The sequence below is a fragment of the Crinia signifera genome, chromosome 2, assembly GCF_055691185.1.
Source record: "Crinia signifera chromosome 2, ASM5569118v1, whole genome shotgun sequence".
Lineage (NCBI taxonomy): Eukaryota > Metazoa > Chordata > Amphibia > Anura > Myobatrachidae > Crinia > Crinia signifera.
The window spans coordinates 265337850-265353972 of record NC_139218.1 but is presented as its reverse complement, the minus strand read 5'-3'; the positions used below and the strand labels follow the sequence as shown (position 1 = coordinate 265353972).

Sequence of the window (16123 nt, the reverse complement as noted above, 5' to 3'; positions counted from 1 at the left end):
GGGTGGCCAAACCGGTCCTCGAGATCTACCAACGGTCCACGTTTTCCAGGTTACCTAGCTGGTGCACAGCTTTAGTCATTACTAACTGTCACATTTTAAAACATGCTGCATTCATTCCTACTATAGACCCACAGGTTGCCTGGAAAACATGCACAGTTGGTAGATCTTGAGGACAGGTTTGGCCACCCCTGCCTTAAGTAGTGGCATGCAATGAAAAAATTAGGCACCCAGATAATACATAAAACAAAATTAGTGTGTACCCAGCGCTGGACTTATTGCAGCTAGATTCTTGTAGAGGGTTAACGCCCTAACCCTAAGTGAATATACAGAGCAAATGGATTAACAAGCAACTAGCGCTATATAAAATAACTAATAAAAGTTATCTTCAATGTGGGATCTTGGTTCTTTTCATAAGATCCTTCCTGTGGTCACAAGGGAATGAACTTACAATCTAGTTCTATTCAGGTGTGCCCGTAGCAGTTTCTTTAGAGACCTTCAGATCGCAGGAAAACACAGCATGAAATCAACTTACATGAGGGTTCTATCTTGCGTTCACATCAAAGGTTTCTTTAAACGACAGATGACTTGTGGACGCCAGTGACAGGTAAGAAGGATTTATTTGACAACGATCCAAGGATCCAAGTAGTAGGTAAAAGAAACAAATTTAAAACAGTGTCCAAGAGAAGCTGGTTCAAGACGTAAATACCGGGGCGGCTGTTTCCTCAGTTCAGAGTGGCCGGCTGAATGTCATGTGATGGAGCAGGCTGGGTTTAAAAACACCTCCCTTCAACCACGGCGGCACATCTTGAAAAAGGATATACCCACTATCCGAAACACGTTGATGATTGGGCCGCATCTAGCAGAAGCATCAGGACGCATTCACCTTTGAAGTGGCGCTCTACGAATCTCCCCCGCCTGGCGTTGTCTGCAGCACACTGAGAACTGAGGAAACAGCCGCCCCGGTATTTACGTCTTGAACCAGCTTCTCTTGGACACTTTGTTTTAAATTTGTTTCTTTTACCTACTACTTGGATCCTTGTCAAATAAATCCTTCTTACCTGTCACTGGCGTCCACAAGTCATCTGTCGGTTAAAGAAACCTTTTTTTTTTAATTCAGTAATTTTTATTGTTTTTACATAACAAACAAAGCAAACCCCCCCCCCCCCACACACACATATACAGCATACAGTACATAAAATGAAATAAGTAACAGACGGAGTCGCACATCCAATTATACAATATACAAAGTGGTGGTGATCGGAAAAGTAAATCCGAAACAGGATGTTCTATACAGTTACACAGCTTCGTAATAACACAGGATATATATATATAAACCTGAGGGCGCCTACTCGGGTAAGAATTGAGGTGACAACTTATACGAAGCAGTCATGTTCACACTGAAATTGTACATTTAAAAAGGAGCGATACCACCCAGTACTGAAGCGGTTTGTAGTATAAAGTAGTTTGCCAGCTATAACTATAGTAATCAAGCAAATCCGTCCATCGCTGTTGCTGGAAATCTAAAGTAAAACACACCCCCCAAACGCCCAAAGCAAACCACCCCTATAACCCCCCACCCTGTACTACCCAGCCCCAACTAGGGTGCACTTGGATCCCTAAACTATATCCCCCAACTACAGCCTTCCAAACTTAAGCTATCTATCTAGTCCCTTCCCCCCTCCCAACTTACTAACCCCCCCCCCCTCCCCTGCTGATTCAGGATGTTATGTTAGATAGACGTGGTGGCTTGGGGGCAGTTCCCCCAGACTCCAAAGACATCAATACGAAATTCAATTTCCCCACTAAATATAACAGCCAATTTGTATCCATTTTCCATTCTACACTAGTATGTATAGTAATAAGAATTTTGTACTAAGGAAAAATGGAAACAATTAAAGCAGGCATCAGAGAAAAGTTTACATACGGATATATCGGTGTAAGTCAGAAATAGCATAGTATTAAGAAACATAGGAATTTAGCCAGGACCAAGAGAAATGAAAAAACATCGTAAGCTTCCAGACACCATACGGATCTAATAGGGCCAGTTCTTCAGTCCCAAAAAGGATCTATATATAGCATACAGCTGTCTCTGAAATATAATGGGCACAGTAGAAGGAAATTTGTCTTCAGGATCTCGGTGGTGAACCGTGCAGCAATAAGACAGTACAAACATATGGTCCCGGAGGGTTACAGTGTCCAGAGTGAATTTTTCTGGAGGTGCATCCACCAAGGGTCGCATAACCGGAGTTGGTGCAGGAGAGATACAATTCCCAGAGGAAACTGGAGTTGGTGCAGGAGAGATGCAGGTCCCAGGGGAAATGTAGATATGCAGGCCGCTCTTCACGCTCTCTATTATAGTGTCAGCAATGCGTACAGGGGGAATATCCCAACCCATCATATATTTGTGTAGATCAGCAGAGCAGTATGGGTGTGTTAGGATATTAGGACCCACATCAGGACAAACCAAAGGAGGTGTAGATGCATAAGCATCCCATGCATTGGTCGCAGCATATCCTACGGATGTAGAGAAAAAGGGTGGGTCTCCCCTCCCGATGTTATGCAGGATTATACAGTTCAGGGTTGTAACAGGAGGCTCCAAAGGCTCGATGTGAATAGGGATATCTCCTACAGTGGCCACGTCGCAGTTCTCAGCTGTACATAGGAAAGGTGGATCACCCGCCCGTAGATTCTCCAGTTATCTACACAGTCTATCGGCGGAGGCATGAATCTCCTGCAGGATGTATTGAATAGATGGGGCCATATTTAAAATCAGAGGCACCGATAGAAGTCCTCCAGGTCACAGATAGGCACGTCACAAGTATAGTGTCCAGTAGCTATAAGTAAGCTCAGCTCACCACTATAAGGGACCCCACGAGCTCCAAGCAGATCAGGGGCGTCTGCGGGAACCAGCACACACAGGGTTAAGTCAGCACAGGTACCGTAGTCCAGGAGCCAAGGGGGCAAGATGGCGCCGGCGTCTCTGTGCGGCTGAGCAGCGCGCTTCAGGGAAGACGACTCCCGCTCTCCTCCGCCAATCCTCCAGAGGGTCACCAGGCACCTCCACCCCCGAGACACCCGCCGGGGCACCAGCACTTTCAGGTTTCAGAGGCACCGGGGTCCAGCCGCAGCAGCCAGAGGATCCAAGATGGCGCCCGCACGAGTGAAGAAGACACACACCTCAGCAGCCAGACCGATCTTCTCACACCACAGAGGAGTATCAGCAGAGTCACAGGGGGCACAGGAGCAGTTCCGGAGCCGATGGGGGTAGATATACAGCTTCCAGGGGTCACGGGGCAGGATATATAGGAAGAATATTGTCGGAGCTCTAACTCCCCGCACCCGCTTGCGTTGCCGGCCAAGCCACACCCCCGGTTAAAGAAACCTTTGATGTGAACGCGAGATAGAACCCTCATGTAAGTTGATTTCATGCTGTGTTTTCCTGCGATGTGAAGGTCTCTAAAGACACTGCTACGGGCACACCTGGATAGAACTAGATTGTAAGTTCATTCCCTTGTGACCACAGAAAGGATCTTATGAAAAGAACCAAGATCCCACATTGAAGATAACTTTTATTAGTTATTTTATATAGCGCTAGTTGCTTGTTAATCCATTTGCTCAGATAATACATAAGTACCCACATTTTTCGTTCCCACAAAAGAGATTGGACAGACCAATCTGTAGGTGTGTACCCAGCATTACTGTGGATGCAGTCTCTGTGTTAACCTGGAGCTGCTGAGTATCGAAGACTAGAAACATAGAATGTGATGGCAGATAAGAACCATTTGGTCCATCTAGTCTGCCCCTTTTTTATCCTTCAGGTAATCTTAACCATTTTGACCCTTATTTCTTTGTAAGGATATTCATATGCCTATCCCAAGCATGTTTAAATTGTTCTACTGTCTTAGCCTCTACCACCTCTGATGGGAGGCTATTCCACTTATCCACTACCCTTTCTGTGAAGTCATTTTTTTCTAACATTTCCCCTGAACCTTCCTCCCTCCAGTTTCAGTGCACGTCCTCGTGTTCTATTACTTCTTTTCCTTTGAAGATAATTTCCCTCCTGTACTTGTATGTTAAAACCCTTGAAATATTTGAAGATTTCTATCATGTCCCCCCTTTCCCTTCTCTGCTCTAAACTATACATATTAAGATCTTTTAGTCTTTCCTGGTACGTTTTGTGATGTAGGCAGGGCTATTTTTGTGCAGGCTCCAGCAGGAACTGAGGCCCTTATTCTAGTTCACTCTTTCAGACAAAATATTTCTTAGATGGACAAAACCATGTGAACTGCAGGTGAGGCAGGTGTTACTTGTGCAGAGATAATTAGATTTGGGTGGGGTTTTACACCTGCCTCACCTGCAGTGCACATGGTTTTGTCCATCTAAGAAATATTTTGTCAGAAAGAGTGAACTAGAATAAGGGCCTCAGTTCCTGCTGGAGACTGCACAAAAATAGCCCTGGATGTAGGCCATTCACCATTTTAGTTGCCCTTCTTTGTGCAGTCTCTAATGTATTTATATCCTTCTGCAGATATGGTCTCCAGAACTGAACACAATACTCTAGGTGAGGTCGTACCAATGACCTATACAGTGGCATTATTACTTCTTTATTTCTACTGCTGATACCTCTCCCTATGCAACCAAGCATCTGACTAGCCTTCCTCATTGATTTGCTACATTGCTTTCCTGCCTTTAAGTCACTTGAAATAGTGACTCCTAGATACCTTTCCTCCTCAGTAGTTTCCATTATAGTACCCTTAATATTATATTGAACCTTTGGGTGTTTGAGTCCCAAGTGCATAATTTTGCATTTTTTAGCATTAAACTGTAGTTGCCATGCTCTTGACCAATTCTCAAGTTTACCTATCAGTGGTTCCCAACCCTGGTCCTCAAGTACCCCCAACAGTGCACGTTTTCCAGGTCACCCAGCAGGTTCACTCATCATTCAAACACATTTTAAAAGATCCACAGGTGGAGCTAATTATGTCACTTGTGTTTCTGTGTGGAGACCTGGAAAACATGCACTGTTGGGGGTACTTAATGACCAGGGTTGGGAACCACTGACCTAGATCATCAGTCATTTGATTTACCCTTCCTGGTGTGTCTACTCTGTTGCAAATCTTTGTGTCATCTGCAAAAAGGCATACTTTCCCTTCAATACCATTTGCAATGCCACTAACAAAGATATTAGAGCACTGGTCCAAGCACAGATCCCTGGGGTACTCCACTGGTAACATGTCCCTCCATAGACAGTTGTAGTAAATGGAGTGCATTCTGTTTTCTATCCTGCAACCAGGTTCTTATCCATTTAATTGTTTTATAATCCAATCCCGCACTTTCAAGTTTATTTAGCAGCCTGCGATGTGGGACAGTGTCAAATGCCTTACTAAAGTCTAGATATGCCACATCTACAGCCCCCCCTTCATCTAGTATTTTGGTCATGGAGTCAAAAAAAAGTCAGTAAGATATGTTTGGCATGATCTCCCTGCAGTAAAACCATGCTGTTTTGGACCCTGTAAGTTGTTTAATTTAAGATACTCCACTTTTAATAGTGTTTCCATTAATTTCCCTACTACTGATGTAAGGCTCACTGGTCTGTAGTTACTTGCTTCTTCTTTGCTTCCGTTCTGTCTGCATAAGTGCTTATCTGGGAAATGCAGCAGCCTGAGATCTGACAGCAATGCTACACTGGTGAGCTGAGCGGGTATAAAACATTCCCTGGTCTGATGAATCACATTTTATGTTACATAATGTGGCCATACATTATGAAAGAAAATGTGATTCATCAGACCAGGCTTCCTTGTTACATTGCTTTATGGTCCAGTTCTGACGGTCACACGTCCATTGTATGCACTTTTGGGGCAGAACAGGCGGTTGGAATTGACAATCTAAGCAGCAAGCTGATATGCAGTGTATATGCACTGTGCAGAGAGACTGGTTTGATGCAGTGCTAACTGTTCTGCTGAGGCATCTGTGGGAGAAGGCATGACTGTCCCAGCCAGGCAGCACTGCAGCAGCAGACTGTGCCACAAGTCCTGGTCCCATGGATTGACGGAAGTAAGCGGCACAGGCACTTGTGGGGAGTCATACTATGTCTTTGGGTCAGAGGCATGCTTGGTGATGCAAGGGGCATAGGCACCTACAGGGAGATGGTAGGTGCACATGTGGAGATCGGAGGTAGATGCAATCATAAGGAGGTGTGTCAAAGGCATACTAAGTCTTTGGGTTAGAGGCACACTTGGTGATGCTCCAGGGGAGGTTTCTGTCCTCGCCTTAGAATACCTGCATTACGATTTGACAGGTGTACCACCCCAATCAGGGAGATGGTAGGTGGGCATTTGGAGATAGGAGGCAGAGGCACTTATAAGGAGATGTAAGAGGCATACTTAGTTAAGCAGGATGCAGAGGTACATATGGGGAGGGTAGATGATAAATGCAGATGGGGAGGCAGAGGCACTGATGGGGAGGGGATTCAGAAGTACACATGGGGAGTAAATGATAGGGGCACAGGCAGTCATGATAAAACCAGCCTTTATTACAGATGACTTGTGGAAGCAGGAGGGATATTAAGAAGAGATGGGGGTCGAGGAACATATGTGCAGGATTAGCAGTGATTTCCTGAAGACTGCAACCTTCTATGATTGCTAAACTACAGCAGTATCGCTTAGCTATCATGTGCACGGTATAGCACTACCATTCTTCTTACTGAAATGGCTATGCCTACTATTATTGTCAGTGTGCAGCTCCCTTTTAACATAGTTTATGTTTCATACGCAAAAGCTAGATGTAGTTTTACTTGCTGAATAGAAGGGGATTGACTTGCAAAGACGAAAGTCACAAAAGGCAAAATGTGCTTTTTGGGCGCACTCTTTGTATATAATTATATAATGTAATATTAATTCATTAAAACGTAACTTTTATTTAGACTTTACCTAAAAGAAGGATGACTTTCTAACTCTAGTTATTGAAAAGAAAAATTCTCGATTGAAAGAAAAAAAGATTAAAATGTCGGCAGGTGCCAGTCTTGCTCTGCTATGAATGAGTCAGAGCATATATTGGTCAGGCATGCAGTTAACGTTACTTGTCATAGGCATTCCTTTAGTAACGCTGCCTATCTTATTAGGCGATACAGTTGTGTTTAAAATTATTCAACCCCCAATGCTGTAAAGGGGTTTAGGGACTATAGTGTACATTTGGAATTGTATTCAGAATGAAATCCTACAAGGACGTTTTAAAGAACCAAATGCAACTAAACTGACATCAATTGTTTATATAACACAGTAGTAAATGTGTATTTTGTGGTTTCTTCATTGCCACAATTATTCAACCCCTTAAAGACTAACACTCTGAAGAAGAGAGGTTAATTCTGGTGTTTTCAATCAGGTATTGAAAACACCTGTGGATGTCACCGAGCACCAATCAACCATAATAAGCACCAATTAGGCAGCTTTAAAATGACTGTGATACTCAGCTCCTTCTAGACATTTACTGGTGTGGTTACAAACACGGTGAAGTCAAGAGAATGGTCCAGGAAGACAAGAGAAGAGGTGATTTGTCTTCACAGGAAGGGCAATGGCTATAAGAAGATTGCAAAGAAGTTAAACATACCAAGAGACACCATAGGAAGCATCATTCGCAAATTCAAGGCAAAGGGCACTATTGAAATGCTACCTGGTCGTGGAAGAAAGAAGATCCTGACTTCGACTGCTGTGCGCTACCTGAAGCGTAGAGTGGATAAAAGTCCCCGTGTGACTGCTGAGGAACTGAAAAAAGATTTGTCAGATGTGGGTATAGAAGTTTCAGCTCAGACAATAAGGCGCACACTGCGTAATGAAGGTCTCCATGCCAGAACCCCCAGGCGCACCCCCTTGCTGTCTCCCAAGAATAAGAAGAGTCGACTGCAGTATGCCAAAAGTCATGTGGGCAAACCACAAAAGTTGTGGGATAGTGTTCTGTGGACTGATGAAACAAAATTAGAACTGTTTGGGCCCATGGATCAACGCTATGTTTGGAGGAGGAAGAACAAGGCATATGACGAAAAGAACACCTTGCCTACTGTGAAGCATGGCGGAGGGTCAATTATGCTTTGGGGCTGTTTTGCTTCTGCAGGTACAGGGAAGCTTCAGCGTGTACAAGGTACCATGAATTCTCTTCAGTACCAGGAGATATTGGATGAAAATGTGATGCAGTCCGTCACACACCTGAGGCTTGGGAGACGTTGGACCTTTCAACAGGACAATGATCCCAAGCATACCTCCAAGTCCACTAGAGCATGGTTGCAGAGGAAAGGCTGGAACATTTTGAAAGTGGCCATCGCAGTCACCAGACTTAAATCCGATTGAGAACCTCTGGTGGGACTTAAAGAAAGCAGTTGCAGTGCGCAAGCCTAAGAATTTGACTGAACTGGAGGCTTTTGCCCATGAAGAATGGGCGAAGATACCCGTAGATCGCTGCAAGACACTTGTGTCAAGCTATGCTTCACGTTTAAAACTTGTAAAAGGATGTTGTACTAAGTACTAAGATTGAATGTCACTTGGGGGTTGAATAAAAACTAATAATGATGTGAGCACAGAAAACACAGTTGTGGTTATTTCATTATAAACTTAAGTTTATATTTCTCTGACCTACAAGTGCCTCTTTCATGTAAATGTAAGCAAGATGACTGAATGATCAAAATCAATGTCAAACTGGCCAAAACATTCAATTTCAGTGGGGGTTGAATAATTTTGAAGACAACTGTATATAACTGTAATTTCTCACTCCCTCTGATTGATTTTCAGGGCAAGTGCTGACAAATATTATGTGACTAATAGTGGAATGAATGTCCTATTGTGGTCACTGTCAGATTGCTCCTTGTGTTCTACACTTGTGGTTATTGGTCAATAGTCTAGTCCGTCTGGGTACCTAAACCATTAATTAATTATTTGCTATGCAACGGAAAATCAAAACTGCCATGTGGGAGTCTTGGCTCACATCCATTAAAGGAATCTCACACTCAGGTGGAAAAATTCCCCTGCAGTAGGTTGCTCCTTGACATCATAACAGGACCAACCCCGCGTGTACCAGATGACATATATCTGACCCGACAGCAGAAGTGTTCTTCTCTTCCCCACAGCAGTCAACCTTACATCATACAAAGGGGACTACAACACACAGTGTACCTGTATACCCCGATTATTTCTATATTTCAATAGATTATACAGGGGGCCAGACCAGTAATCAGAGGCCAAGTCCCTGGTGAACACCTGGTATGGTACACGCGGGGTTGGTCCTGTTATGATGTCAAGGAGCAACCTACTGCAGGCGAATTTTTCCACCTGAGTGTGAGATTCCTTTAATGGATGTGAGCCAAGACTCCCACATGGCAGTTTTGATTTTCCGTTGCATAGCAAATAATTAATTAATGGTTTAGGTACCCAGACGGACTAGACTATTGACCAATAACCACAAGTGTAGAACACAAGGAGCAATCTGACAGTGACCACAATAGGACATTCATTCCACTATTAGTCACATAATATTTGTCAGCACTTGCCCTGAAAATCAGAGGGAGTGAGAAATTACAGTTATATATCGCCTAATAACATAGGCAGCGTTACTAAAGGAATGCCTATGACAAGTAACGTTAACTGCATGCCTGACCAATATATGCTCTGACTCATTCATAGCAGAGCAAGACTGGCACCTGCGGACATTTTAATCTTTTTCTCTTTCAATCGAGAATTTTTCTTTTCAATAACTAGTTAGAAAGTCATCCTTCTTTTAGGTAAAGTCTAAATAAAAGTTACGTTTTAATGAATTAATATTACATTATATAATTATATACAAAGAGTGCGCCCAAAAAGCACATTTTGCCTTTTGTGACTTTCGTCTTTGCAAGTCAATCCCCTTCTATTCAGCTGTATTCTCTGAATGTTTGGGCGCACCACCAATTGATAACTAGGAGAATTTTTCGTTAATAGTTTCAAATATTGGTCTTCTAATGAGTCTAACATAATTACTTGATTACAATTATAGTCTGTGCGGATCCGCCCTCCACTAACAATACAGTAGTTTTACTTGCTGCCAACAGATGCCAGTGTTTCGGGAGTCACATTGACACCATATATAGAATACATCTCCCCTGTGCTACTCTACTCTACTCTCTCTCTCTCTACCCATCAAACATTTCATTTCTACTGCTTGCCCTCCAAACATTCCTACTCATCTTAATGTGCAGGATGGACGGTGCGTGTGTCATACACATTGGTTGGAAGAGATGGATGGAGGCATGCAGCTGCTAGCCATCTGGTATGGTCAGTGGAATGGACCTCTAGAATGGCTTCAGCAGAGATAGATTGGCCAGTAGCACTGAAATCTATGGAACCAACGGCATTGAGTTGATACTGTTGTTCGATCTTACACTTTTTTTTTTTTAAATATAAATGTTTTTTCTTTGATTGTTTAGGAGACAGGAGGTTTTCAGTATCTCAAACTACTGCTCTACTAGGATATATACAAACATCAGTCACCTAGTTTATATAGACCGATATACAAAACTAAACACCAGTAACAAATAAGACCTTGATTATAGAGATCAGAGGAAAATGTCCTCACTGTTTCCAGCTGACCGCATAAAGCAGGCATATCCAAAGTCAGGCCCGGGGTCCAATTGCGGCCCGTGCTGTCATTTCAAGTGGCCCACAGCCTCCAGCTGGAAGCGGGCAGAGCGTCAGATGTGGGAAGCACAGCACAGGACACTAAAGGTGGGGCCCCGGCGAGTACGCCTTTACCTTGCTGTCTGCTGCAGTGAGGAGGTGCCGGCCGCCACAGTCAGATGTGTTTGGCGTCCTACCCCTGCTGCTGCAATCGTATATCACCCTACTCCACAATCACAGTGACAGCAGTGTTTGGGGAGGGGGGCAGCAAGGGGGAAGCTCACTCCCGTAACATGCAGAGCAGAGGAGGGCAGCAGCGGGAGCCCAAGCATCTCCTGTCCTTGCAGTGCCTGCTTTGCCTCTCTGTCCTCTGGCTCACACAAGGGGCTGGGAACAGAGAAGTGAGGGGGCAGAGTGGGGGACATACAATGAAGGAGGGTCAGGCTGGGGGACATACAGCGAATGGATGCAGTGATGGCCATTCACAGAAGGTGGAGCAGTGGCAGGCTGGAGGACATACAGTGAATGGGGGAAGAGTGGGGTACATAGTGAATGGGGGACATACAGTGAATGGGAGTCATACAGTGAAGGAGGGTCAGGCTTGGGGACATACAGTGAATAGGAGTCATACAGTGAAGGAGGGTCAGGCTTGGGGACATACAATGAATGGAGGCACTGATGGACATTAAGAGAAGGGGGCAGGCTTGGGGACAGAGTGAATGGGAGCAGAGTGGGGAACATACAGTGAAGGGGCAGGCTGGGGGACAGAGTGAATGGGGGCAGAGTGGGGGACCATTCTGATGTGATTAATGATTCAAAGAATGTCAGGCTCAATGGTCGGCCCCCACACATTTACACTTCACCAAATCTGGCCCTTGTTGTGAAAAGTTTGGAGGCCCCTGGCATAAAGTAACAATGCATTACATGGATATGCAGAAGATGACCTGGCCTTCACAGCACAGAGACCCTTGAAGCGGATGGGCTACTGCAGTACCAGAAGAGATCTTCCTACCAGATAAGAACAGAAAACTAAGGCTACAGCCAGCTCAGACCTACTGAAAGTGGAAGATTAGATACCAGGGTTGAAATGTTATAGGGCGAGAGAATCAGAAAGTATGAGATTTGGTAAGAAATCTTCAGGTTTTTTTTTTTTTTTTGAAGCGGCAATCAATTACATTGCAAAATCAGTCTGATTCTCTCACCCTATTACATTTCACCCCTGGTCTATTTTTCCTGCTGTATCATACAGATGGTAGAATATTTTTAGGGGTAGAATCAACAACAAACCATTCTGCCTTGCATAATCGCTTAACGTTAGTGGTGGTGCAATGTCTTCTTTCTTGTCTCCATAATACCAATGGAGCATTGTTTATGACCAGAGTCTATGCATCATAAAATAGGTATTTCCAGTAGTATAATGATCTGTGACACCCCTTCAGTATACTCCATGATCATGTGAACATTAAGACAGATTTTGGGGGATATTCAATCTGGGCCACTATTTACGACGGGGGAAATAGTGGTTAACGTCTATTCAAGGCTGTCCTTCCCGACCGCATTGATGAGGCAGATCGACAGAATGGGCCCGACTGCTTTTAAAAAGCAGTCAGGCCCGTTTTGTCGATTTCGGCCGTGAATTGTCGCGATCGCGGCCAAATATCGACAATCCATGGCCGTTTCCACAGACACGCCCCCTTTTCGCTGATCGCAAAGTGGAACACCGAATTGCGCCTGGGGATCTGCTGTCGAACAAAACGAAAACAGACCAGGGTCACAGCTGTCAGGCCAGATCTACAGTCGTGATCCGGGATTGAATACCCCCCATTATTGGCTGGACCAGTATTTAGAAGTAACCTCAGAGGGTATATGCACCAGAGGAAACCTATGGAGGATGATTGAATTTGCAACATTCATGAAGAAGATCCAGTTGCTGGGTCAACGTGAGTTTTTAACAATATTTTTCTGAAGCATGGGCTGCGAGGGTACATATTACACTGTCCACAGAGACATAAAAAAGACATTAAAAAAGTCAAAAGCTCATGTCAACCTTTGCATGTGTTGACCTTTTTGTCAACATTTTTCATATATTGACCATTCATGGACAACCTAATGACTATCGACCAGCTTTCAAAAACACCCGTAAAAACCGATCTCTCCACCCAAGCCAGCTTATAATGGTTGAGCATCTTCATTGCCCACTTTCTTCATATGCATTGAAGGGAGGGGGGGGGAAGGGGTATAATGGATTATAAAGCCCTTTGTGGCATTAAGGTGCGTACTCATGTACAGATTTTTCTGTCTGATCTATCTGGTGGGAACAAAATCCTGGATCCTGGAAATGTATGGACGCAAATGACAAAAAGAATTGTTCCCAAATGCTTGAAAACAGACAGTGATCAGTCAGACAAATTGTTTAAATCATTCTGATATAACAAATTTAGCAAAGCATATATTTTTTTTTTCTGCATTTGGGTGGAATTTTATTGTCATACAGTATGCTCCCATACATTTCCAGGTTTTTGTTCCCACCAGATAGATCAGACAGCTAAATCTGTACGTGTGTACGTACCTTTAGACTGTAATGGCTATTTCAAATACAGATATAGCTGAAGGCAGGCATTTAGCTTTAAATAAATACCATGAAAAAAACACATTTAAAATACTCCCCAATATTGGCAACATTCTGAGAATAGTGCGGGGTGTTTTTTGCTGGAAGCAAAAAGGGATTATTAGGCGCTTGTCAGGAGGGAGGATGGAGGATAAGGGTTGGAGGGATAGGGATAGTTGAGAAAAAGAGAGCAGAAATGGAGAATAAAGGTACAAATAAAATAAAAATGATAATGGCAAAGATAAAAATAAAAATATAAAAAACAATAAATAAAAATAAAATTTAAAATAAAAATAAAGTAAAAACGTGCATAAATTGTTTACACTCTTTTGTGATGTTGGAGGGAGCAACAGTCCAGTTTGTAATGACTCTAGCTTGCCCTAGCTTGTTAACCTGTTTTACAGGAGAAGACGGCAGCGCTCTGCTGTTCAGCGTCTTCCGTGTACTGCGGGCAGCTTAAGGTGACGTCACCCGATTCTCCGGCTTCTGTTCGTGGCTTGCGGCAGTAGCTGGAGCTGGTGGCAGTGTGTCCCTTGCTGTCGTGATGTCCCTCTCTTGGGACAACGTGTTTCACATCCACCAGGATTCTGAGAATAGAATTGCTAGACCAGGGGTAGGCAAGTAATTTTTAATGGAATCCGGATATTTCTAATTATTTGGATCGAGGTCCACAAAATCAAATATCTGTAATGTAATTAACAACAAGGTTTTATTTTGGTGCTGAAACTTATACTAAAATGTAAGTATAAGTTTCAGCACCAAATAATCTAGACCAGGGGTGGCCGGACTTTTGTAGCCCAGGATCTACTATTTTTACTCTTACCGGTAATCTACCGGCATCTCTGTTGGCTTTAGTGCAATTCTCAAGGCACTCGTTCAGCTTTGCAAATGGTCATTTCTAATTGACTAATAAGATATACCAATTATGTTGTTGATTAAAAATGGATAATCCCTTTATTTCATATTGCAACATGAGAAGTTAACAATACACACGCAGAAGTCCAGGAAAGATAAACAAATACATTCGGGTATAGTCTGTATGAAGAGACTCATGTTCCCTACTGTACATTTAAACTAATACAGAACCAGGGATGTATATTCGTCCAATGTCTCCTTATAAAAGTGAGATGTAAATGGTGCATATTGGTTTATGAGAAGAGCTTGAACAGGATTCTGTGTGTTTTGTTTTCAGAGTTGTTCAATATCTACTGATTACACAGCAGCCATGCTCATGTGAATTGAATATAGGATAGAAAATAAAATAGGATAATTGACATGATGGTTAGGGAAGACTTTGGATTGTCTATTTAAAAGAATTACTTAATATGCAATTTAATATTCTTGATTTAAGTGCACTTTCACAAGCTTTTTTCCCCTTAGGGTACAACAAATGCTCAAAGATTTTCTGACAACCCACCATCTACCACAGAAAGTTTGCCTGAAAATGCACGCGTCAGTAAATGCATGTTGAGGGAAAAAAAATTAACAGCGCTAAAATTCTACCCCCCCATTTCACAGACCCAGATATAAGATTTACTAATGAAACACAATATACCTTACAAGACGTGAAGACAACAAATTGTGAAATTATTTTTTTTTGTTTTAACTTTAATTTGTAGATTTTTTTTTTGTGCTGTGGCTAAAGTAAAAGTTTGCAAGGCTGTAGAATAACATTCCAAATACTCCCCTCCATCTTTATTGACTACATTATTATTTGTCACAGACACTGCTCGGGGCTAGAACAGCAGCAATTGCATCACACGTTTTCCATGAATTCAAGTTTTATAAGCAAACTGTAAAAACAAAAAAAGAGAGAAAAAAAAAATAAAGTAAAAGAATGGGGAGAGAAAAATACAGTTCCTGATTGGAGTAGATGCAGGGACATAACAGAAGCATTTACCTGAAAGTTAATTTGCTAAAAATTAGCATATTTCATGAGAGTATCGATCGCAGAAGACTCACGCAGGTTCAACTTCAAGCAGTATTAAACACAAGCAAAAAGTGATTAAACCCTTAAAATAAATATTCAGGAAAACCTCTCTGTACATACATGTGAAAGATTGTATAACACTTTCACGCTAGGAAAAACAAAAAAACAAAAACAAAGACTTTGTTCAGATAAGCAGCAGAAATCTGCTGTTCCAGCCCATTGTCCCGGAGGAGAAGGGAGGCACAGGTTGACAACATGTATGTGACTATCTTATGGCCTTTGTGGTCAGAGACATCCATTCCATCGATGGTTATCCCTTTTGTTTAGCTTTCTTTGCCTTTTCATTTTACAGCATGCCAAACCCCTTGGCATAGGTGATCGCCTTCAATAATCTCTCTTTCAGTTTCTCTTTGCTTGAGTACTCCGGAAGTAAAAGGACATTAAAGCATGTATGAGATGTTGGTAACCTGCGGAAATCACGAAGACAGGAGAGGTTAGTATAACATGCTGACCTATTACACTATAGTGGTATCACATGACCGCTTCACGAGCAGTGGTAAAACAGCTATGAGAAAGCATTAAATATATTAAACTAAAAGGTGATTTGTGATTTTTTACTACTGCCCAACAAACTGCACAAATGTGAAATGAAGTAACCACACCATAAAAAGACACCTAATTCCACTTTAACTACACATAAAGGGCCAGATGTACTAAGCTTAAAAAGCAACAAAATGAGTTGAAACAACCAGCACCTAGTTGACATGTCACAGGCTGTGTTTGAAAAATTACAGGCAGGTGCTGATTGGTTGGAGGATTATCACTCCATTTTATCACTTTTCATGGCTTAGAACAGTGGTTCTCAACCTTGTTCTTCAAGTACCCCAAACAGCACACGTTTTCCAGGTCACTTGGCAGGTGCACTCATTCACTGACATTTTAAAAGATCAC

General features: G+C 42.7%; 1 protein-coding gene across 3 annotated transcripts in view; it reads right to left on the bottom strand.

Annotated features, from left to right (window-relative positions):
- Nucleotides 1–14910: 14910 nt before the first annotated feature.
- UBE3A (ubiquitin protein ligase E3A) overlaps nucleotides 14911–16123 on the bottom strand; it is a 44485-nt gene continuing 43272 nt past the window's right edge. For all 3 annotated transcript variants that reach the window (XM_083168546.1, XM_083168549.1, XM_083168548.1), the window contains one exon: nucleotides 14911–15639. In XM_083168546.1, coding sequence (XP_083024672.1) covers nucleotides 15519–15639 — 121 coding nt within the window. In that variant the 3' untranslated portion in view covers nucleotides 14911–15518. The remainder of the gene's footprint in view (nucleotides 15640–16123) is intronic.